The sequence below is a fragment of the Fukomys damarensis genome, unplaced genomic scaffold, assembly GCF_012274545.1.
Source record: "Fukomys damarensis isolate Sample0158 unplaced genomic scaffold, DMR_v1.0_HiC HiC_scaffold_24, whole genome shotgun sequence".
Classification (NCBI taxonomy): Eukaryota; Metazoa; Chordata; class Mammalia; order Rodentia; family Bathyergidae; genus Fukomys; species Fukomys damarensis.
Genome location: NW_022900936.1, coordinates 65,509,561 through 65,532,830, shown reverse-complemented (window position 1 = coordinate 65,532,830; position 23,270 = coordinate 65,509,561). Strand labels below are relative to the sequence as shown.

General features: G+C 34.7%; 1 protein-coding gene across 2 annotated transcripts in view; it reads right to left on the bottom strand.

Moving 5' to 3' along the window:
* Positions 1 to 23,233, bottom strand: part of Eaf2 (ELL associated factor 2) — a 44,925-nt gene extending 21,692 nt beyond the window's left edge. Inside the window, exons 1-4 of one of the 2 annotated variants that reach the window (XM_010629989.3) lie at positions 22,984 to 23,233; positions 16,950 to 17,044; positions 2,691 to 2,827; positions 582 to 727 (exon numbers count right to left, since the gene is read on the bottom strand). In XM_010629989.3, coding sequence (XP_010628291.1) covers positions 582 to 727; positions 2,691 to 2,827; positions 16,950 to 17,044; positions 22,984 to 23,089 — 484 coding nt within the window. In that variant the 5' untranslated portion in view covers positions 23,090 to 23,233. Of the gene's footprint in view, positions 1 to 581; positions 742 to 2,690; positions 2,828 to 16,949; positions 17,045 to 22,983 lie in introns of those variants that run through there. The other variant, XM_019208312.2, reaches the window with a different exon arrangement.
* Between the last annotated feature and the right edge of the window lie 37 nt (positions 23,234 to 23,270).

Genomic DNA, 23,270 nt, shown 5'->3' with positions numbered 1-23,270 from the left:
AGGCAAAATATAGTGGCAAATATATTTTGATGACTGGGGTCTTATGTTGCCATGATTACTATAATATGAACATCTCAACTTTAGCTAATAAAAATGGAGATTTAAATTTTCTTACTTTCACAAAGATTGTATATCCCTAGAAATGCCTTCCTGCTGCGAAGTATGTAGCAATTCAGAAAAACTTGCCTGCAGCTTCTGCTTACTATATCTCATTTCCCATTTTGCCGGTGGTATCTTAGACATCTACAGTCTTACTATAGATAAAGTTGTGACAAGAAGAATCTATAGAAAATTGAATTATAAATAATCACATCTGCAAAAAAGTAGAAAACTCCAATTACATACAACTACACAGTCACATTTTTGCAAGAATAATGAAAAGATGTTCTTTTACATAGACGCAGCCTTATTTACAAGGTACTTTAAATCACAAGCTACATCCTTGTCACAGAAAAATGCATAATTACAGAAATGTATGTTTTAATTAAAAGCTTATAGTTAATCTATTAACCAAAATGAAAAATTGTATTTCACAGTTCTTATCAGTTATAAAGAAGATGCTATATACATTTAGATTTTACCTCTTTCAATGTCATCCATTAGTGATGTTGGGGCTATCTTATCTTCAGATGGAGAATGCTTTATAAAACTGGGAGTCCTAGTTGAATTTTGTATTTGTTGATGTTGTTGTTCTACATGATGGTGAATTTTACTGCCTCCTTCAACTCTGCAATTAAGAATCTCAAAAATCAAAACAAGTATGACAGCAATGTAACATTTCAATTTACAAACTTACTAAATTTGACCATTTCCCTTAGAAATTATTAAAATGATATTCAAGAATTAAAATGCTACTTCATTTAACAAGTTTTTGTGTTGCTTTGTTTTGCTTCTTTCAAGTACCTGCTATATATATGGCATACATACAGAACAGGTGATGGACACAAATAGGAATGAAAACAACCACTGCTCAACTTGAACAGACAGCACATTCACCAATGACTAAAATAACAGGAAAAGTGTATGTGCATCTAAGTAGATAATTGATAAAATATTTTCTCTAAGTTCTAAATTTATCATTTTTGCTAAAATTAAATCACTTCCACATTCAGGACTTTAATTCAAATTCAATTCATAATTTTAAGACAGACATGCTAATAAATGAGATTCATACTTTTATTTCAACACCTTCAATATGCATATATGACAAAATTATGATTGACCTCTGCCTCTACCATTTCCAGTCACCAAATATTATCAACTCTTCTTTCACAAAGTATTTAACATCTCACTTTTGTTTTTCTTTTGGTACTGGGGATTGAACTCTGGACCTTGCTCTTGAGAAACAGGTGGCAGCACCACTGAGCTAAATCCCAGGTCCTTAACATCTCACTTTTAATGCTCACTCTCAAAAATCACAGTTTACACATTTTCCTGTTTTCCACATTGTTTCATTTAGTTTCTTTGTTGGATCAGTGTTTCAAAATACAGCTGTAAATATGCCAATACCTGGATTAAAATTCTTTTTAATATGTAACCACTGTCTGCAAGAAAACATCTCACTTGCTGAGTTAATACTGAAGCCAGTAACTTCGACCTACTTTACAACCTTCTCTCCAACTCATTATTAACATCATCCTCCACTTTCCAGTACTTGCACCCAAGTAAAGAGAAAAGCTCTTCTCTGTTCAAAGAGGTAGTATTCACTAGCCTTGAAAAAAATGGTTATTTTCCTGCATCCAAATCTTGCTTATATCCTTTAACCTTGTATCCTTTCTGGTTGATTTTAATTTTTGTGTGTTAGTGCTTGGAAATTGGTGCCAGGACTTCACACTACTGAGCTACAGCCTCAGCCTTTTTTATATTTTATTTTGACATAGGGTCTTATTGAATCCTAAGTTGCCCCTGATGGGCATAACTTGTGATCCTTCTGCCTCAGCCTCCCAGAGTGCTAGGCTTACAGGTGTGTGTCACCATGCTGGGCCCAAACTAATAATAAGAATCAAGGAAGCTGGGGGAAGGGGAGATAAAGGGCTATTAACAAATATCTTTCCAGCCTCCTTCTGTGAACTGAGGTTGGTCTTGGAAATTCTTATTTTTAAGCAAAATACTTTTCATGATCCTAATTAACACCTTCTCAAGACACATCATCACTCAGGCTTCCTGAATGTTCTAATCAATCATGACCTCTCACTTCAAGTGCCCTTACATTGCACGGTAAATAACTCATCACCTACTTCCAAAAAGGACATGAGATGATACTACTCTCTTGCTCATTGGTCTGTTAATCTGATTAAAACGTAGAAGTCTTGAATTTACCATCTACATAACAAACTCATTTTTATAGTGCCTTACATAATCTAGGAGCAAAATACATTTTTACTAGCAAGGATGAAATTATTTTGGAGCACATAAACAGCTCCTTTCAGTCCAATTCTGTGAAAAGATCTACCACATATGCCTACATATATGGAAAGCATTCAGAAACAATACAAGGTATCATATATCATACAGCAAGCAATGTGGTAAAATCTGACTAAAGATCTTCAACAAATTTAAAATGAAAGATTAAAAGATTTTTTAACTGAGAGAAATAACCTTACATAATAACCAGACTTTAATAATTTCTTTCCTGACATTTCCTTAGAAATTCATAGGTCGATAAAATAATTTCTTCCTGAACCACCTACCTTGTTTTTTTCACAGTGATGTTGCTGCTTAGTTTTTCTAGTCGACATTCTCCAGTATCATGGTTAATAATCAAAATGCATTCTTTTAAGTAAGGTTTCTTTGAACCTTTGAAAACGGTTACTGGTGTAGTTGAACCCTGTTTAAAAAGTTAATTAACATCACTTGAAATTTATCATAGACATTCAGGTGGGCTGGGTTTGAGTTCTTCTGGTACTGTATTTCACAATTCATCTTATATGGACACTCCCTGGTGGTCTAGTGGTTAGGATTCAGTGCTCTTAATTCAACTTATACATCACTTATAAAGTAGTTAATTTTACTACCTTGTAACCAAGGAACATGGTTAAAAAATAAATACAGAAGTGGTGTTAAGAAAAGAAAAAGGTGAACACCTGAAGCAGCTATTATTGAGGAAAAGGAGGTGATACTTAGCCTGAAACAGTAGATCTGTTTCATCGGTTTATAATGGGCACTGGGATTCAATCTAATACAATTAATATATCCTCCTACAGATAAGGAAATGGACATTTAAATCACATTTCCTATACTTCCTCTCCTTCCTTACTGCTTCACAAATTTTAAATACATGTCATTTTCTTAAAATGGTACCTCCCTATGAAAATTCAGAAAAAGTTAATGTTAACAAGAAACACCGGTTAACTAAACCCACTGATTAATTTGAGCTTCATTTAAAGTGAGAAAACCACACATCACACGCTTTAGGATATAAAAGAAAGTACACAGAATCATCCATGGAGTACTTTTGCAAAACAAAAACTTCAAAGAATCTAATTCTCATCAAACCCCACAGAATCTAATGCTCATTAAGCCTTTAGATCTGTAACTACAAGGAATACCAGGAATGTAAACATTTTGTACTATAAGTATATACCAAAAAAATATAATAATAAGGAAGGGGATCAGGGAGAGGGGACAGTGAGGAGGGAAGGGAAAGAGATGAAAAAATGTCATTAAGATGTGTTCTGAACCTACTCCACACAAGAAATGTAAACACTGTGTACCACATACATGTACTAATAAAAAGAATCTGTAATCGCTTCTCAGCCTTTGGCTAAGATCAAGTGTAGTAAAAAAAGAAATCTGTAACTATCAGTTATAGGAAATATGGAGAATACAAAGAACAAGTTAAATAAGGCTAGATAAAAGTTATTCTAATCCAGTTTAACTCAATAAATCAATAGGCTTAAAAAAGAGAAAGGGCATTCATAAAATAAAAGAGACAAGAAATACAAATCCCAAATACAATTCAGGAATTGTCTTTGGATTCTAATTAGGATGTTTTAAAGACAAATGTCTTAAAAAGACATTTTTGCCAGGTGTAGTAGCACATGCCTGTAATCCCAGCACTCAAGAGGATGAGGCAGGAGGATGTCATGTGAGTTGAAGGCCAGTCTGGGATACAAGTGAGTTCAAGGACTGCCTGAATTGCATAGTGCAAGCTTGTCCCAAAAAATAAAACAAAACAAAGACAACATTTTGAGACTCTCAAGAAAATGTGTATAGACCAATTATTATTATGTTGGATGTGATAACAGAATGGTACATAAGTAAAAATAAAAATGTACTTCTTAGAGATATGTAAATATTAATATAAGAAATGGCATTATGTCTGAGAATTGCTTTAAAATAGTTTGGGGTGGACACAGTGGTGGGAAAATAATTATCAATGGTTACATGAAGTTCTTCACTATTTTGTCTTCCTACTGCATCTACCTATGTCCACCTCCACTGCCAGCCTCAAAACTGAAGAAATTTTTTTTTCTCTTGCTTTATTCCATCTACACGTACTCCTAAACAATATATTATGCTTGATTTTGAACTGTATATATGTTAAATTTTTAACCCTTGGTTATGATAATTTTACCAGATAAAACAATTTTAATACATTAGAAAAAAGATGACTTAAAAGACTAAAGGTATGCCATTAATTAAAGAAGTTAATAATTATTAAAGATTTACTAAATGACCACTAGAGGGAGTATGAGTTTAGTGATTAAAAAATATGTGGAGTAGGTGGATGTATTTATGAGTGGTATGAAGAGAAAATGATGAAAGTGAAAGAAGCTGGTTTGTTTGGTTTTTTAAAACTTGTCCCCAAGAATAAAGTAATCTGCAGGAAATCAAGAATGCACAGAATATAAATAAAGACATATTTGGGGTGTCCCTAGAAAGGTTAGCTGTTGAGAAGTTAATTGAAGCCCTGATAAACTGGAGGTCCAGGAACATGATCATGACAAAATAAACTGACTCCAGGGCTGGCAAGTTAATTTTTTATGTCTTAGTTGAAAATAAGTGAGTAAGAGATCCCTAAATAGTAAGAAATCTAAAGACTTCTAATAATAGTTAATAAGAGATTTGTGCAATCTTGTTTTTCTTAAAGGTGATTATATAGGGAAAAGCTTTATAAATATGTAATGAATGTTCAATTGAAACGATATGAAAAATTTCTGATCATAGGTCACAAGTTTTCATAATTTCTATCCTTGTCTTCTATCCTTTAAACAAGTTTTATAAATTTAAACTTTCTAATTAAACTGAGCAATATTTCTAACCTTTAATTTCTAACAGAGAAATCTAATCATATTGTTCTCAAGATTAAACATCTTTCTGTAAAAAAAAAAAAAAAACTTTAGGTACTCAGGAAAAAAACCTTATTGCACAAACCTGCAGATGGGTCCCATCATGATATTCTCCTCTCCTCTCCAACATTCTCAACTTGCCACTCACTTGTCACAAATTATATACATGTATAGTTTGGACACACTATAATTTGGATGTGGAATGTCTGTCAAAGGTCCATGTGTTAAAGGCCTGCTCGCTTCCCAGAGTGGCTGTATTGGAGATGATGGAATACTTAAGAGGCAAGGCCTAATGGACGGTCTTACAGTCATCAAGTGGGGAGTGAGACTCTAGCTTCTCTTGTTCCTCTCTTTTTTGCATCCTGGCCACACAGTGACATTTTTTTTTTTCTATGAAGAACTCCTCTCCAGATTTGCTGCTCCACATTGGAGGCCTAAAAGCAATATGTTTGGCTGATCATGGACTAAATCCTCTGAAACTAAGCACAAATATAAACCCTTTTTTCTTTATAAAGTTGATCACTTCAGGGATTTGTTACATTAACAGAAACTTAACATAGGAATTAGGTTCAGAGAAAAGGGGTTACTGTTATGATTACACTTGACCATGTGGAAAAGCCTGTGGAACTGGTTTAGGAGAAATGGAAAAGTTTGGAGAAGCAAGCTACAAAAAGCCTAGAAACCTTCAAGTAGAGCTGAACAGGTGATTCTGGTGAGGATACACACCCAATATTGGAATGCTTAAATATGTAAAGCAAGTAGACCTAAAGGAGAGACAGACTCCAATACAGTAATAGTTGAGGACTTTAACACCCCACTTGCATCAATGCAAAGATCATCCAGACAGAAAATCTACAAAAAAATATTACAGTAGCAGCCTAGACCAAATGCACCTAACAAACATTTATGACTATTCCGTATTCCATTTGATAGATGCAGAATACACACCTTTCTCATCACATGTAACATTCTCTAGGATAGACCATGTGACAGGCTACAAAATAAGTCTCAACAAATTTTTAAAAAGTTAAATCATGTCAAGTATCTTCTGACAACAATGCAATAAAGCTAGAAATCATAATAAAAACTTTGGATACTATACAAATACAACAATTTATCTTTGAACAAACAATGAATCAAGGAAGAAAAAATTTTTTAAAACATTGAAATGAATGAAAATGGAAAAAGATACAAAAACCTGTGGGATACCAAAAAAGCAATGCTAAGAAGAGAGCTAATAGCCATCAACACTCCCATTAAAAAAGAAGAATGATATAAAATAAACAAGTTATTGCTGCATCTCAAGGATTTAGAAAATAAAAATTAAACTCAAAATTAGTAGAAGAAAAAAATAGAGTTAAGAGCAGAAATAAAGAAAATGGAGACATTAAAAAAAAATCAGTATCATTAAAATGTCCAAACTATGCAAAGCAATTTATAGATTCAAAGCAATTTCTGTCAAAATTCCAATGGCATTTTTACAAAACTAGTAAAAACAATCATAAAATTAATATTGAACTCCAAAATGCAAAGTGCCAGAGTATCTTGAGCAAAAAGAAGAAAGTAGGAGAGCATGCTGACTTGGACTTCAGATTCCCCTCTGCTGCGAGGCTGGTCTGATCCCATAGTCACGCCCTTCCCTGTGGGCACCACTGATTGCCTGGACCCAGTGCCAGGAGGGTAGCTGCGAGGGCACTGCTGAGCACCGCCCCCCAGATCCCCTGATTGTGCAGTCCTTGGACACACTCTGCAGAGGCATGGCTTGCTATAAAGGGTGGTGATTGATCCTATTGTATTCCTGATTGTATCAATTGGGATAAAGGATAGGGATTGAATTGTTGAGTTGTTTTCTCAATTATGAAAATGAGAATGTATTTAAGTCATTAGAGAATCAAAGGCTGGGACGCATGGGTATCCGGAAGATTTAATGACCCAGAGATTGAATCAAGGGCAACCCAACAGCAAAAATAAAGATGAGAAAACACTTAAACAAGACACAAAGACAGACTTCCAGTCCACCAATGGCAAACAGTAGGGCAAAATAGGATGAAAAGTCTGATAGTGAACCTCCAGGACACTCAGAACTCACAGCACAGGAAGTAACAAAACTGATAAATCAAGCTCTAGAAAAATTCAAAACAAATAATTTCCCAGATAACCATAGAGATGGTGAGCAAAATGAAAGATATGATTTGAGACTCCACAACAGAAACGGGTAAAAATTAGATGAGCTGAGGAACATAATAGAAACCATGAAGGCCCAGAATAAGAAAGAAATGGAAACAATGAACACCCAACATAAGAAAGAAATGGAATCCATTCAACAGATTCAAACAGATATCCAGGAGATTAAAAACTCTATTGAAAGTACATGCAACAGAATAAAAGATTGCAAAGATAGAATCTCAGATATAGAAGATAGGATCGCAGACAGTGACTGTGAAAAGAGAGGTCTCTCAAAAACAGTAAGGGATCATGAGAAATCGATCCAACAACTCCTAGATGATGCAAAGCAGAATAACATAAGACTGATAGGAATCTACGAAGCAGCAGGAGAAAATGCAAATGACTTTAAAAAGCTGTTCACAGAATTAATGACAGAAAACTTCCCAAACAGAGGGGATGAATTTGACATTCAGATAACTGAGGCATATATATAGGACCCCAACTAGCCACAATAAAAAAAAATCTACACCTAGACATACAATAATCAAGATCCTAGAAACCCAACAGAAGAACAAAATACTATAAGCAGTAAGAGAAAAGAAACAAATCACATGCAAAGGAAAGCCCATCAGAATCACAGCAGACTTTTCAACACAAACTCTCAGGCCAAGGAGAGCCTGGAGTGAGGTATTTCAAGTCCTAAAAGAAAACAACCTACACCCAAGACTGATGTATCCTGCAAAACTCTCTTTCAAAATGGATGGAGAAATAATATACTTCCATGACAAAAAACACTTGAGAAACTTCATGAATACTAAACCAGCACTGCAAGGAATTTTAAACAATATCCTAGAAAAACACAATGAAGATCACAACACCATGAGGCCCAACAGAGCAAATCAAATAGCCAAGGCAAGAAACCAAAAGAAGACAAAAAATTAAAGAGTCAACAAAAGGCCAATAACATGACAATAATAAGTCAGTACATATCATTTACAATCATCAATGTCAATGGCCTCAATTCACCAATCAAGAGAAATAGACTGGCAGAATGGATTAAGAAGCAAAATCCAACAATATGTTGTATACAAGAAACACATCTAGTGCAAAAAGAAGCCCACAGAATGAAAATGAAAGGATGGAAAACAATTCTCCACATGACAGGAGCCCAGAACAAAGCAGCGGTAGCAATCTTATTCACAGACAAAGTAAATTTCAAACCAAAACTGATTAAAAGAGACAAAGAAGGCCACTACATCCTTGTAAGGGGAACAATCCAAGAGGAAGAAATGACAATCATAAACACATATGCACCAAATATAAATGCCCCCAACTATATAAAACAAATACTAAGTAACATGAAAAAACCAAATAAGCACTAATACAATTGTAGTGGGGGATCTAAATACCCCACTATCACAAATAGACAGATCATCTAGGCAAAAAATCAAGACTAGAACTGAACCAAGCTTTTGAATGCATGGACTGATAGACGTATATAGAGTGTTCCACCCCACAAACTCAGAACATACATTCTTTTGGCTACACATGGGTCATTCTCCAAGATGACCACATACTAGCTCACAGAACAGGTCTGAATAAATGCAAAATAATCGAGGTTCTTAATAAAGTTGTTAATAAAGGCTATCTCTGAAAATCCAACAGCAAACATCATATTAAATGGCCAAAAACTGAAAACTTTCATGTTAAAATCAGGAACAATATAAGGATGCCCACTATCACCACTCCTCTTTGATATAGTTCTGGAAACATTAGGCACACCAATTAGACAAGAGATAGAAATTAAAGCAATAAAGATAGGAAAGTAAGAAGTTAAACTGTCATTATTTGCTGATGATATGATACTCTACATTGAAGACGCAAAAAACTCTACCAAAAGACTTCTTGACTTAATAGACACTTTTAGCAGAGTAGCTGGATACAAAGTCAACACCCAAAAATCAATAGCCTTCTTGTACACAAATAACAGACTCACTGAGAGAGAAATTAGGGAAATAATTCCTTTAACAATAGCACCCCCAAAAAATGAAGTATCTAGGAATCAATCTAACAAAAGAAGCAAAATACCTCTACAGCACTCTGAAAAAAGAGATCGAAGAGGATATAAGAAAATTTTAAGATAACCCCTGCTTCTGGGTAGGAAGAATTAACATAGTGAAAATGGCCATACTACCAAAATTGCTCTACAGATTCAATGCAATACCAACTGAAATTCCAACACTATATTTCACAGAACTAGAAAAAACAATCCAAAAATTCATTTGGAACCATAAGAAACCTAGAATAGCAAAAGCCATCCTAGGCAACAGACACATGGCAGCAGGTATAACAATTCCCAATCTGAAACTATACTACAAAGCCACTGTGATAAAAATATAGCATGGTACTGGCAAAGAAACAGACCTGAGGATCAGTGGAACAGATTGGAAGACACAAAAACAAATCCAGATTCATTCAGCTACGTCATCTTTAACAAAGGAGCTGACCAACCTCAGTGGAGGAAAGATAGCTTCTTTAATAAATGGTATTGGAAAAACTGGATCTCAACCTGCCAAAGATTAAAACTAGACCTTTATCTCTCACCATGCTCTAAATTAAAATCAAAGTGGATTAAAGATCTAAATATTAAAATAGAAACACTAAATTTGCTGGAAGATAAATTAGGCAGAACTCTTGAAGACATTGGCATAGGAAAAGACTTTATGAAGAAGTCCTCAGTAGCACGGGAACTAGCAGAAAGAATCAACAACTGGGATCTCATCTTATTAAAAAGCTTCTGTACTGCAAAAGAAACCATCAACACAACTAAGAGACAACCTACAATGTGAGAAAAAAATTTTAAGAGCTGCTCCTCAGACAAAGGACTATTACCTGGAATATATAAAGAACTCAAAACAGTCAGCCCCCCAAATACAAAGGCCCCATTCAAAAATGGGCATCTGAAATGAACAGACATTTCTCAGACAAAGAAGTCAAAGCAGCAAGTAAATATATGAAAAATGCTCCACATCACTGCTCATTCAAGAGATGCAGATGAAAACAACACTGAGATTCCACCTCACCCCACAAAGAATGGCTGCTATCAAGAAATCACACAATAACAAATTTTGGCGGGGTTGTGGGGAGAAAGGAACCCTTCTCCATTGTTGGTGGGAGTGCAGACTGGTGGAACCACTATGGAAGTAAATATGGAGATACCTCAAAGAACTAGGATTAGAGATTCCATTTGACCCAGCCATCCCTCTGTTGGGTATCTTTCCAAAAGAATTAAAATCATACCACAGTGATATATGTGTACCAATGTTTATAGTGGCACAGTTTGTAATAGCTAAAACTTGGAAACAGCCCATCTGTCCATCTGTTGGAAACTGCATAAAGAAGATGTGGTTTTCTATAAAATGGAATACTACTCAGCCATAAAGCATGAGAAATTAGAGTCATCCATAGGAAAATGGACACACATTGAGGATATCCTCCTAAGTGAAATAAATAAGTCACACGTGTAAATATCGAATAGTTTCTCTGGTGTGAAAAACTATAATAGGACACAAGATCCTAATGGGATAATTAAGAGTGTGAAATAGGAAGAAAAGGGCTAAAGGTGTAGGGAAAGGGGGAAGGGTAGGGGCAAGGAAATAAGGGAAAAGAAAAAATATGAGAAAATGAAAAAATGGAAATAAAGAGTTTGTTAATGAGGAGAGGAGGAGTGGGGGATGGAAGGGCTGGGACAAAGGGAAAAAATAAGAACCAATACCTGTCATGTGAAGGTACAGGATCCCAGTAATGAATGTAACTGTATTGTAGACCTAGATTTTACCAATAAACTCATTAAAAAGGAAAAAAAATACAAGAAGAAAGTAGGATGCGCTATTTGACATTAAAACATATTATAAAGCTATAGTGAACAAAACAGCATGGTATTGGCATTAAAAACAAATAGGACAGGTAAAAAAGCAAAAATAGACAAACAGGATTACACCAATGCAAAAAGCCTTTTCACAGCATAGAAAACAACATAGTGCAGAGACAACTTACATAATGGGATAAAATAATTGCAATGTATATATCTGACAACAGGTTGGTATTCATAATATATAAAAATCTCCAAGACCTCAGTAGAAAGAAAAAATGATCTGGTGAAAAAACAGACATTAGATCTACGTAGATACTTCTCAAAAGAAGAAATATAGGTTGGGGAAAGGAAAGAACTTAATAGGATTAATATGAGAAAAGGAAAAAGTGGAAACATAATCTTTGTAAATAGGGAGGGGTATGAGGGTTGAAGGGAGGGCAGGGGCATGGGGAAAAAAGAAGAAAAGCTGGGGATTTGGCTTAGTAGTTCCACTGCCTGCCTCACAAGTACAAGGGCCCGAGTTTGATCCCCAGTACCAAAAAAATAAAATAAAAAAGAACCAAGATATATTATGTAAAGGTATAAATTTCCAACCATGAATGTCATTATATTGTATACTTAAAATGTACCAATAAAATTAATTTTTAAAAAGAGGAAGAAATTCAGATGGCCAAGAGGACATGAAAAGATAGTCAATATCAGTAATCATCAGGGAAATGAAAATCAAAATCACACTAAAATTTACATTATTGGTGGAAATATGAACTAGTGCTGGCATTATACAAAAGCAGTATAGAGATTATACAAAAAACTGTAAATGAAACTACCATAGAATCCAACAATCTCACTCCTTGTTAAATATGCAAAGGAAATAAAATCAATATGTTAAAGAGACACATACAAGCCTATGTTCATTATAGCATAATTCATAGTAGCCGAAAAATTGAGACAACCTTAGTGTCTACCAAGTAATGAATGGATAAAGAAAATGTGGTGCATATACATAATGGAATACTATTCATTCATTTAAAAAAAGAATGAAATCCTGCCATTTGCAACATGTATGTAACTAGAGATTATTAAGTGAAATAACTCAGACAGAAAGAAAAGTGTCATATAACCTAACACATATGCTGAGTCTAAAAAAGTTGATCTCACAGCAGTTGAGAGTAGAACGGTGCTTACCAAAAGGCAGGCAGAGTTAGGGCAGTGATGGTCATCAATAGGTAATAACAGTTAGAGATGGGCAAGAAGCTCTGATGTACTATTACATAGTATTGTAGCTACAGAAAACAATAATGTATTATAAATTTCAAAAAACTAGAAAAGTGATTTTGAAAGTTTTGCTACAAAGAAATGATAAATGTTTGAGGAGATAAATAATGTAAACAGGTATTGAACATTACATGGTACCATATCTCTGATGCCCCTTTCCCTCTGAAGGTAGGTGTCCATCTCCTTTTATTACAGACAGCTAAATTAGACAGAAATGTTACAGGCAGTCTGATAGTTCTAGATTCTTGAGAAAGTCAGGGCAAAGGTAAAAACACATCACAACTGTGGCTGGAGACACATCTGCTGGAGACCAGGCCTCAAGATAAAGACAAAATGATTAAGCCCGCATACTTCCTAAAAGGGCCTAATGAAGCCTAGATTGACATCAGTCACTCTGGTGAGTGACCAAACACCTCTAGACCCATCACTTCTTAGAAATCTTTGTTCTTTTTTTGGTACCAGGGATTGAACTCGGCACCTTGCACTTGTGAGGCAGGCAGTGGTACCACTGAGCTAAATCCCTGGCCCTAGAAATCTTTGTCTTTCCAAGCAAACTTGTTATATGACTTGTTTCCCAACAGGATCACTATTACCTAAGTTACTATACTTGTAATCTTATTGGTTAATCATAGTTGTAACCCATGTTGCACCCACGTGGGTTTTACTCTATAAAACTCCCTTGTAAAATGGGATCTCCAGCTACCCATTTGAGACCCCTCTTGCCTCTCAGGAGCTATTCTATCAATAAATATGTTTCTACTAGAATTCATTCTTCGATTTTTAGAGAACATAAACTCTGCATATCAGACATCTAACAGGTTTGGAGATATAATATTTTTATATTTCATCTCCTGTATCATATCCTGTTATCACTTTCTTTTCCATCTTTTTTTTCAAATAAACTTTCTTATTTAAAATTCTTCCTGTTTAGTTCATTACTGAGACTGAGAGTTTTACAATCCCAGAAGGATCCCTGTGTATTCCAGCAGAGCAGTGGAGTAGTGTGGTGTATACCCCTCCCCAAGATGTGACAGAACTGTCATTCTTTAAGAAGTATTTCAATTGAGACCATAATCAAACACATGGTACACAGTAACTCTTGGTTAAGCAGGATAAGAGTGAATTGAAAAGGTTTATTAATACATGAAAGAGTCCACATTTCCTTTAGAAGAGCAATGAAAAAGATGAGGATGGGAGGATTGCAATTTGAGAAAATAAGAATCTAATGGCAAGGAAGAATTCAACTGAAGTTTTTCTGCAAACTAACCATTACTGATCAATAATAGTATTATCTAAGACAGGTATGGTGAACCTTTTAGAGAGTGAGTGTCAAAGTGCAATCCAAAACTCACATTTATCACAAAGTGCCAACACTTCATTTAAACCTTAACACTGAGGTTTTACTTTAGAAAAAAAAAAAAACAACTCTACATTAACATCTTTCATCTCAAAAGAAAAACACAGTAACACATGTCATAGGTTGGTACCAGTAGCCTAAGATCATAGGCTGGTGGTTCCCATTGTCAGGTTAAGGATTTCCAATAACTTTTAAAACTATGTGACTGAGTGAATAATCTGCAATAAAACATAAGATCCTAATAAGATTACTGTCATTTAGAAATGAGATGAAAGGAGCTAAAGGTGTAGGGAAGGTGGGATGGGTGGGGGAAGGGTAATAAGGGAAAAGAAAAAAATGTGAGATATAGAAAAGATGAAAATAAAGTGTTTGTAGATGGGGAGGGGAGGAGGGGGTGAAGGGAGGGTAGGGGTAAGGGGAAAAAATGAGAATCAAGACTTGCCATGTAGAGGTACAAGATCCCAACAATGAATGTAACTGTACTGTATCCCTAAAATGTACCAATAAACTCAATTAAAGCTGAAAAAAAAACTATGTGACTGATTTAAGTTATTTTTAAGTACATATCATAAAGGATAGAATCCTTACAGTTATTGCAGAATAAATTTCCAAACTATTTTTTCACATATTAATCTTTTTATTTTTATTGACAAATAAGAATTACACATATTTATGGAGTATAATGTGATATAAACAATGTGAAATGATCAAATCAGGGTAGTTAGCATATTCTTCACTTCAAAATTTATATCTTTGTGTTGGGAACATTCAAAGGCCTCTTGACTATTTTGAAATATACAATAAATCATTAACTCATTTTTGCACTGAAGAGTTAATCAATTTCTCTTAAACTAGACGATTTTCAAACTATTTTAGAAGCATAAGATTTTGAACAAACATCCAAAAAATAATAATGCAAACATTAAGTTATCCATAACACTTCATACCGATCTGCTTTTTCCTTTCAGTTTTTAAGGAAGCAAATGACAAATAATGAGAAGCCCCTTAGATTTTAGTTAGCCTTAGGAAGTATTTACAGTGTAACATAATACTGAGGTCTCAGTAAATGGTGCTGACTGATAAAAACAAGAAAAAAAAAGTCTAGAGGAAGAAGAGCTTATTATAACTCTACCAAAGCCATCTCATTGATGCTTAAGAGAAAATGTGAAGAGATTAGCACAAAACTATTGTTACTATAAAAATTTCCTTCAAATCTCAAATAGTTTAAGATTTTCTTTATATGTAAAAGTACACAGTTATAATCTTGGTTTTCTCTAAGGATAGATGAAGTCAGAATAAAATAAAATAAAAAATCTGAATACTAAAAACTTTCTAACTCAAGGACTAAGAAAGCTAGACCATGTAACACGTAACTTGTATTTTATGCAATTACTCTCTGGATACATTTGGAAACTTTAAAATGGTCAAAACTTTTGGTTAAGGCCTCCATGACCTAGTGTCCTTTTTTTTCAGCTTTAATTGAGTTTATTGGTACATTTTAGGGATACAGTACAGTTACATTCATTGTTGGGATCTTGTACCTCTACATGACAGGTCTTGGTTCTCATTTTTACCCCTTGTCCCTGCCTTCCCCTCACCCCCTCCTCCCCTCCTCATCTACAAACACTTTATTTCCTTCTTTTCATTATCTCACATTTTTTTTTCTTTTCCCTTATTACCCTTCCCCTACCCATCCCACCTTCCCAACACCTTTAGGGTAGTGTCTTTCTCCTTTCTCCTAGTGTCTTTTTTTATAACCCATTTCTCAAACTATAGATTGAGTATCCCTAATCTGAAAACCCAAAATCCACAACTTTTTGAACACTAATATGACACCACAAATGGAAAGTTCTACACTCTGAAATTGTTTCATACAAAAAAATTATTATAAATGTTAAATAAAATTACCTTCAGGTTATGTGTATGTGGTGTACATGAAAGATAAATGACTTAGACTTAGGTCCCATCCCCAAGATATCACATTACACAAGTGCAAATATTCCCAAATTCAAACAATTTAGAAATCTGAAACACTTTTGGTACCTAGTGTTTTGGATAAGGGATACTCTGAAATCCCTCCAATATTACAAATCGAATCATTTTATTTTTTTGCTTAAAAAACTCTGATAGTTCTTGAATATCTATAAGATAAAATCCAAATTCTATATTATACCATAAAGATCCTTCACATTCTGATCCCAAGCTACTGTTCTAACTTCTATGCCTAATCATTTTCCATTATACTGTGATTAAGATAAAGTTATTTGTTCCACAAACTTCTTGTTCTTTCAGTATTAGAGAATTTCACATACTATTCTGTTTAATGAGAGAATCCTACTCTTGTCTACCTGCTAAAATGCCACTTGTACTTTAAAGACTCAGCTCAATTGTTGTTTGCTTTGTGAAGCTCTTTGAGATGGCATCAGAGTATTTGATTCCATTTATGTGCTCACACAGAATTTTTATATTCATGAATTTAAACCACTAGATATTTTTGTGTCTGCATGCTATAAGAAATTAGAACTAGAAGGCTAGGAACATATATTGTCCTTACTTCTAAAAATAAAATCTGGCTCATAATCAGAATTTAATAAATACTTGTTTAGCTCTCCATTTAAAAAATCATTTGCTATGATAATTCTTAAAATTATTAAATAGATTTAGAAATGTGTAACAGTATTTTTAAATTGTTTCATTCAAAGTAATTGAAGATATGGATTTTTGCTCTTCTGTGCTTATTAATTAATTAACCATTACTACATGAACTGTGCAATTGTTTTCATTTACATTCAGTGGAAATACAGCCAAAAAAATCTTTTTTTTTTTTTTTAATTGAGTTTATTGGTACATTTAGGGATACAGTACAGTTACATTCATTGTTGGGATCATGTACCTTTACATGGCAAGTCTTGATTCTCATTTTTTTCCCCTTACCTCTGCCCTCCCCAAAAAAATCATTTTAATGATAATGTATAGAAATACTTACTTCTATATTTGGCAGAGTTATTGTCACCTGTTCACCTTTGCCAACCTCAAGGTGTCCTTCACAAGAAGTGTCAATAGAAGCAGGTTTGAAGTCATCTAAAAATGGATATAAATTTTATGTGAAATTGTCTTCAGGCTACATGTATAAATTGTATATAGATAAATGAATTTCGTGTTTAGACTTAAACATGCCAAAATATTATGGATATACAAATATTCTAAAATTCAAAAACTTCAGAAATCTGAAACACTTCTGGTCCTAAGCATTTTAGAAAAGGTTACATTCAACCTATATTCCAAAAGTGTTCCAAAACTACAAATCTCATTATATTACTTCTTTGCTTACAAACCTCTAGAGGTTCTCTAATATGTTTTTTTTATAAAATAGAGCAATAAGTTTGATATAAAAAAGCATATTTCAGAGGGCTAAGTAGTTTTGAGAAATCAGCAGTTAAAGTGATTAGGAGTCTTCCTATTAAAAATAAAATTTAAAAAATTAAAAAATAAAATGCAACCCAGTTTTTTTTTCTTTTTGTCATAACTGGCATTAAACTAGGGCCTTTAAACTGAGCTATATCCTCAGCCCTTTTTAAATTTTTAAATTTTGAGACAGGGCCTAAGTTACTTGTTTCTCAGGCTAGACTCAAGCTTATTAGTGCTAGAATCACTACTGTGTGCCACAAATGTAGGTCCCACTTTATTTTTGTATGCTTAACTCTATGAAAAAAAATAGCTGTATTCTAAAACAATATTTTTCAAAACAATATTATTCAAATTAGAATTCTGTTTAAAGTGAACTAAACTAAAATGCTCTATTGCTAAAAGGTAAATAATGTCAGTGTTTACATAACTTGCTGAAAGACTAATATAGACAGAACATTTTTAATTTTCAGTCTTGGTCTCCCCTAATTTTCTTTTTTATAATTTTATTGGTACACTCTGTATATGTGTGTGATCACACTCATTGTAGGGAATTTGTACCTGTACATAATATATCTTTATTTTTCTTTCTTTCCTCAATCCCCTTTCCTTCCTTCAACCCTTCTTCTCCTCACTTACAAGTTTTATTTCCACTTTTTCTTCTATTCTCTTTTGTTTTTCTTTTCCCTTCCTTCTTTTCCCCTCTCCCCTTCCTTGTCCCCCTTCCTACTTCCCATAATTTTCTTGAACCACCTTTGGCATCTAGTATCACTTGTTTGCCATTCTGGCAGAATAAATTCATAAATACACAAAATATTCTTATAGTTTCCCAAAGTATTAATAGAGAAACTTCAGAAAAAGTTATCTTTTTAACAGTTTGAATTTTTTATGGATAATTATACCACTAAAGAATGTGTAGGCCACTGTGTTCACTCTTACACGTGGTCTGCCCTTATACACTTCATGCAGAGTGCATTTCTTTTCCTACGTTTACTTGGCCCAAACTCACTCTGAAGAGCCTGTTTGTTTATCTTTAATAAAACTGCTACTAGGGCAGGGATTTAGCTCAGTGGTGCTGCTACCTGCCTCGCAAACACAAGGACCTGAACTCTATCTTCAGCACCAAAAAACAAAACAAAACAAAAAACAAAAAACTGCTACTGCTAAAAGTATAGATTTAACTAAATCTGAATTTGCCACTTCAAGATTTTAAAAAAATCTTTAATTTTGAATTAAATCAAATAATGCTATTAAAACCTACCAACTAGAAAGAATTTAGGGTACTAAGATGTCACATACTAAACAAGTTTAAAAACTTCTAAAATATGGAAGCCATTTTAAAACCCATATCAATCTACATAGTAAGTCATTAAATGATCAAGTCAGGAATCTAAACCACACACTTTATCCATCTTATTATATAACCTTTTTGCCTTATATCCATAGTTAACTTTTGTAAGGAGCAGTTTTAGAAAATGATGGATAGTTATGATTTCCTGTGAGAACCTGATGAAGATTATAGACCAGTTACAGATCATTTCCACAGAAAATTGCATATTTGAACATGTATATCAAATACTGTATAATTTCAAAGGATTTACAAGCCCCTGCAGCTTATGTAGATATATACAGTACATGAGATTAACTGCAAGACAGAATTGTACTCAAAAGGTCTATATCTTTACTTAATAAAAGCCCAAATATTATCAATAACTATCAAAACTATTCTGAACCAATTTATATTTCTAATTATCCTACTGTTAGGATTAATACATTTCACTTTTTACTTGCTTTGTCAAATAATATTGTCTATTTGCCCTCAAACAAGTTTTAATTATAAAATGTTTAAGTTTCAGGGAGGTTACATTTCTAGAATTAAGGAATTTGAATAACTTCATATTCATGTTTTCCATATGCTCTAAATGTCAAATGTATTATTTTCTAAGTTATCTAGTTTATTTTTTATTTTTCCTTGGAAACCTACCACTGATTTTACTATTTGCTCTGAATGTATTTATTCTCCTCTGAACTATAGACTTCTATTAATATTACTTCTTCAGCTTTATAATGTAATTACTTAATATACTGCACAAAGAATAAAACATTTTCTAGTTTATATTTAACCCTTTTCTATTAATGTTTAACATTATTGTGATTGTTTCAGCTGAGCAATACAAAATGTCACAGTGTTGTCAATTTCCTAATTTGAAACTGTATCCCAACACCCATGTCTTAAAGGAGGAGAGGTTTATTTTGACTGACAGTTTTAGAGGTTTCAGTCCTTGGTGGCAGGCGCCAAGGCAGAAACCAAAATGAGGAAGGGCCAGGTGGGGAAAGCTGCTCAAAGCAAGGTAACAAGAGGTAGAGAGAGAAAGGAGGGGCTAGGGAGGGAGATAAACCTTTCCAGGTCAAAAGGACCTGACTCCAACCTGACTCCATCTCCTCACAGCAAGTCAGCTGTGGGTGACCTTCCTTTTTTGTGTGTGTGTGTACCGGGGGTTCAAACTCAGGGCCTCGTGCTTGCGAGGCAGACAGCGGAACTACTGAGCTGAATCCCTGGCCCCCTATGACCTTCTTGATCTAAATCATAAGTCAATATCGTCACAAAAGAATCCATAATTAGCATCAGTTCATTTTCTACAATTTGAACTAATTCAAATAACTCTAAACCCATACTTTCCAAGATATCATACTTGTCAGAAAATCTTAACTGTAAACATAATTTTAATCTTATTTTTCATTAGTATAATTTCTAATATTTTCTCACAATGAAGCTTTACTATTTTTTAGAGAATGGGTGCACTTAAGGAACTATAAAAAGGCATTTCTGTGCTCACTGCTCATCATTTTGCAATAGCAAAAAACTGATGTCATCAAAAACTTAGTATTTTACTGTTTATTAACCTTTATCCAAATATAATACTAGACCTAATACTAGACCAAAGACAAAATTAATTCTAGTGAGTCATGTTATTCCAACTCCTTTACCTGGTGAATCATGTATTGCTAAGCATTTAGTTTATCATTGTCAGAACATCCTGTGCCCTCCATACCACAGGCAAGATTATTTTTTTGACAGGTCTTATTGCTAAGTTTTGATACATGCTTTTTAAAAGTTTAAGTAAATTACATTCACTGGCATTCTTCATACACACATGACTATAACTCTTCAAAACTAACTGTGACTGCTACTTACTTTTTACCATGTGTCAAATATAATGCTAGATGGTTTGTGCTCTTACTTATCCATACCAAAATTCAGATATTATTATTATCATTTCACACATAAGAAAACTGGAATGAGAGCTTAGCACATTCCTAAAGTCATATTGAGCAATAATGTATACAAAGAGAGAGAGAGCAATAATATTTAGAGAAATCCTGAGCAATAACATACATAATTGCTCATATATATATATATATATATATATTGATACATAACAGGTAAATATGTCGATATATATTATTGTTCTCTTGGGCCATGCATGTATTATTGCTTAAAATCTCTGTTGAGAGAGAGAGAAAGAGATCACAAACAGGTTTATTTGAAGCCTTAACATTACTGATAGGCAAAACTGTGCCAGTATGTAAAGAAAATGATTTCTCTCAAATTACATTGGCCTGAGTGCTTGTTATAAATTAATATTCATCTACCCTATATAAATGTCAGTGTCTGTTTTACAGTTTCCATTCCTCATTCTGTGTTTTAAGAGCCAGGACGGCCTGCAAGGACCACCTGGCCTGGTGGAATATGCCTGTAATCCCAGCACTCAGGAGTCTGAGGCAGGAGGATCGCTGTGAGTTCAAGGCCAGCCTGGACTACATAGTGAGTTCCAGGTCTGTCTCAACTACATAGTGAGACCCTGTCTCAAAACAAACAAGCAAACAAACAAAAAGAGCAAGGACCACAATGCAAATGATCACATTGGAAAAGATAAGGACAGGTTTTATATTTAAAAATACAAAATGATTCTGCGCCATTAGTATACCTGTTCAACCACAACAGAAAGACCCCCAAAACCTTTCTAAAGTCTTCTATAGGTCTGTGTATTCAAATATCTAGTTTTATTATTGCTTATCATTCAAACATCTACATGTATTTATTTATTATTGTGGTTATTACTGTTGTTGTTTTATCTCATTGTCATTCTCCAGCTCCATCTTCTGACTCTGATGGTGAAGATGATTCCAGTATTTAAGAAACTTCTTACAAATGAAAAGTTTTTAAGTACCTGTAAGGTACTTTTCAAAAGCTACTTTTCATTCAGTTAATTTGGAAATCATGTCTGTAAGAATATGTATATCCAAATTACATAAAAATATGTTCTTGGGAAAATTTTTATAATTTTAAACCTTGTGACCTGAGAAAATAGTACTAAATTTTTTGCATACTTGGGAAGGAAGGGGAAAAGAAAGAAGATACTAGCTGAGTTAAGGGCATGGAAAAACCAGGTGAGAACCAAATCTTACTTTTGGAGAATAGAACTAGTGAACAGAGCCAGCACACTAGGTGTCTCACTGTGGGAAACTTTGGATGACAATGAAGGGTCACACAAAAAAAGTATGAACAAGGGACACAGTAGAGCATCTGTTGGCAAATGTCTCCCCCATATATTCAACCAAATGGATATTACTTTTGTTTAATAAAACCATTTTATAAAATGTAAATGTATCCTTGGAGTCTGTGATTTTTCAAATTGAATGTTTTGATTGAACCATGAAATGTTTCAGAGCGTAAGTCATAAAACGTCTTTGGACATCCTGACAGAATGAGAAAGGTGGAACCATGAGACAGACAGGAACGGGGGGCAGCTGGATGGAGAAAGGAAGTGAAAAAATAACCACTTTATAAATTTGCCACAGAAAAATGAGAGATTATAGTCTCAAAGTTTCCTTCCTACCTAGAATTCTACCAGGGCTATTATGCAAAAAATGAACGTTTTACACAGAAAATAATACATGTTATTATTTTTCTTTCTGGAATCTGTGCCATTCAATTGCTAAATCAAGAGCTTCTTAATCTATGTTTCAACAATATATAAAAGCAAATAATTTATTAAAATTAGTTCCAGAGAACGTAAGAAAATTAAAGGTAGAAACTAAAGAGAGGTAAAATCTTCCACATAAAGGAATTAACACATACCAACACGTACTTTAGTAATCAGTACTTGACAATGAAATTTGGGGTCCAAATGAGATAGATTATTGGAATGGTTGAGAATCTCTTCCCAAGAACACATTAAATAAAAACCCTCATCATCAGATGTGAGAAAAAGCGAAGAGAGAGGATATTGCCCCACCAGCCTTGCCTTCGCCCTGCATTTGGCCCTTTGCTTCATTCATCACGTTACCTTCCCTTGCACCTGCGCATCCTCCCGTCACGTTATCGCCTGTCACGCCTGCAGACCCCCGCACTTTCCCTTCCCGTCTGTGGCCTCACCCAGGGTTTACCCACACCTGTTGCACGCCAGCTCCTTGCACGGACCCTAGGACTCTAGACAGGACGGCGGATCACCTGCCCAGACCCCACGTCCAGAAGACCAGGGGGCTGTAGTCAGAACTCCTCAAGCCATCCCGGGAGGCCCCCGTGGGTCCCCGGCGCAGCCCTCACTCACAGCGTACAGTGTGGAAGGCGTAGCGCGGATGCTTCTCGAAACTCTCGCCTAACTTGAGAACTCGCTCGCGGCGGCCCAAGTGTGCAAGTCTCGCTGGTCCATTCATCACTCTTCTCCCGCTCTGACTTTGCCTCCGCTACCATCTGCCACCTCAGCCCCAAACAGCTGTGTTTGTGGCCAGCTGCCAACGCAGCCACCACAGAGCCCGCCCCACTCCTGACGCGCGCGGCTCCCCCGGGCGCGCGTCGCGTCCTATTGGCTGTTTGTCGAGAGGCGGCTCCGCCCCC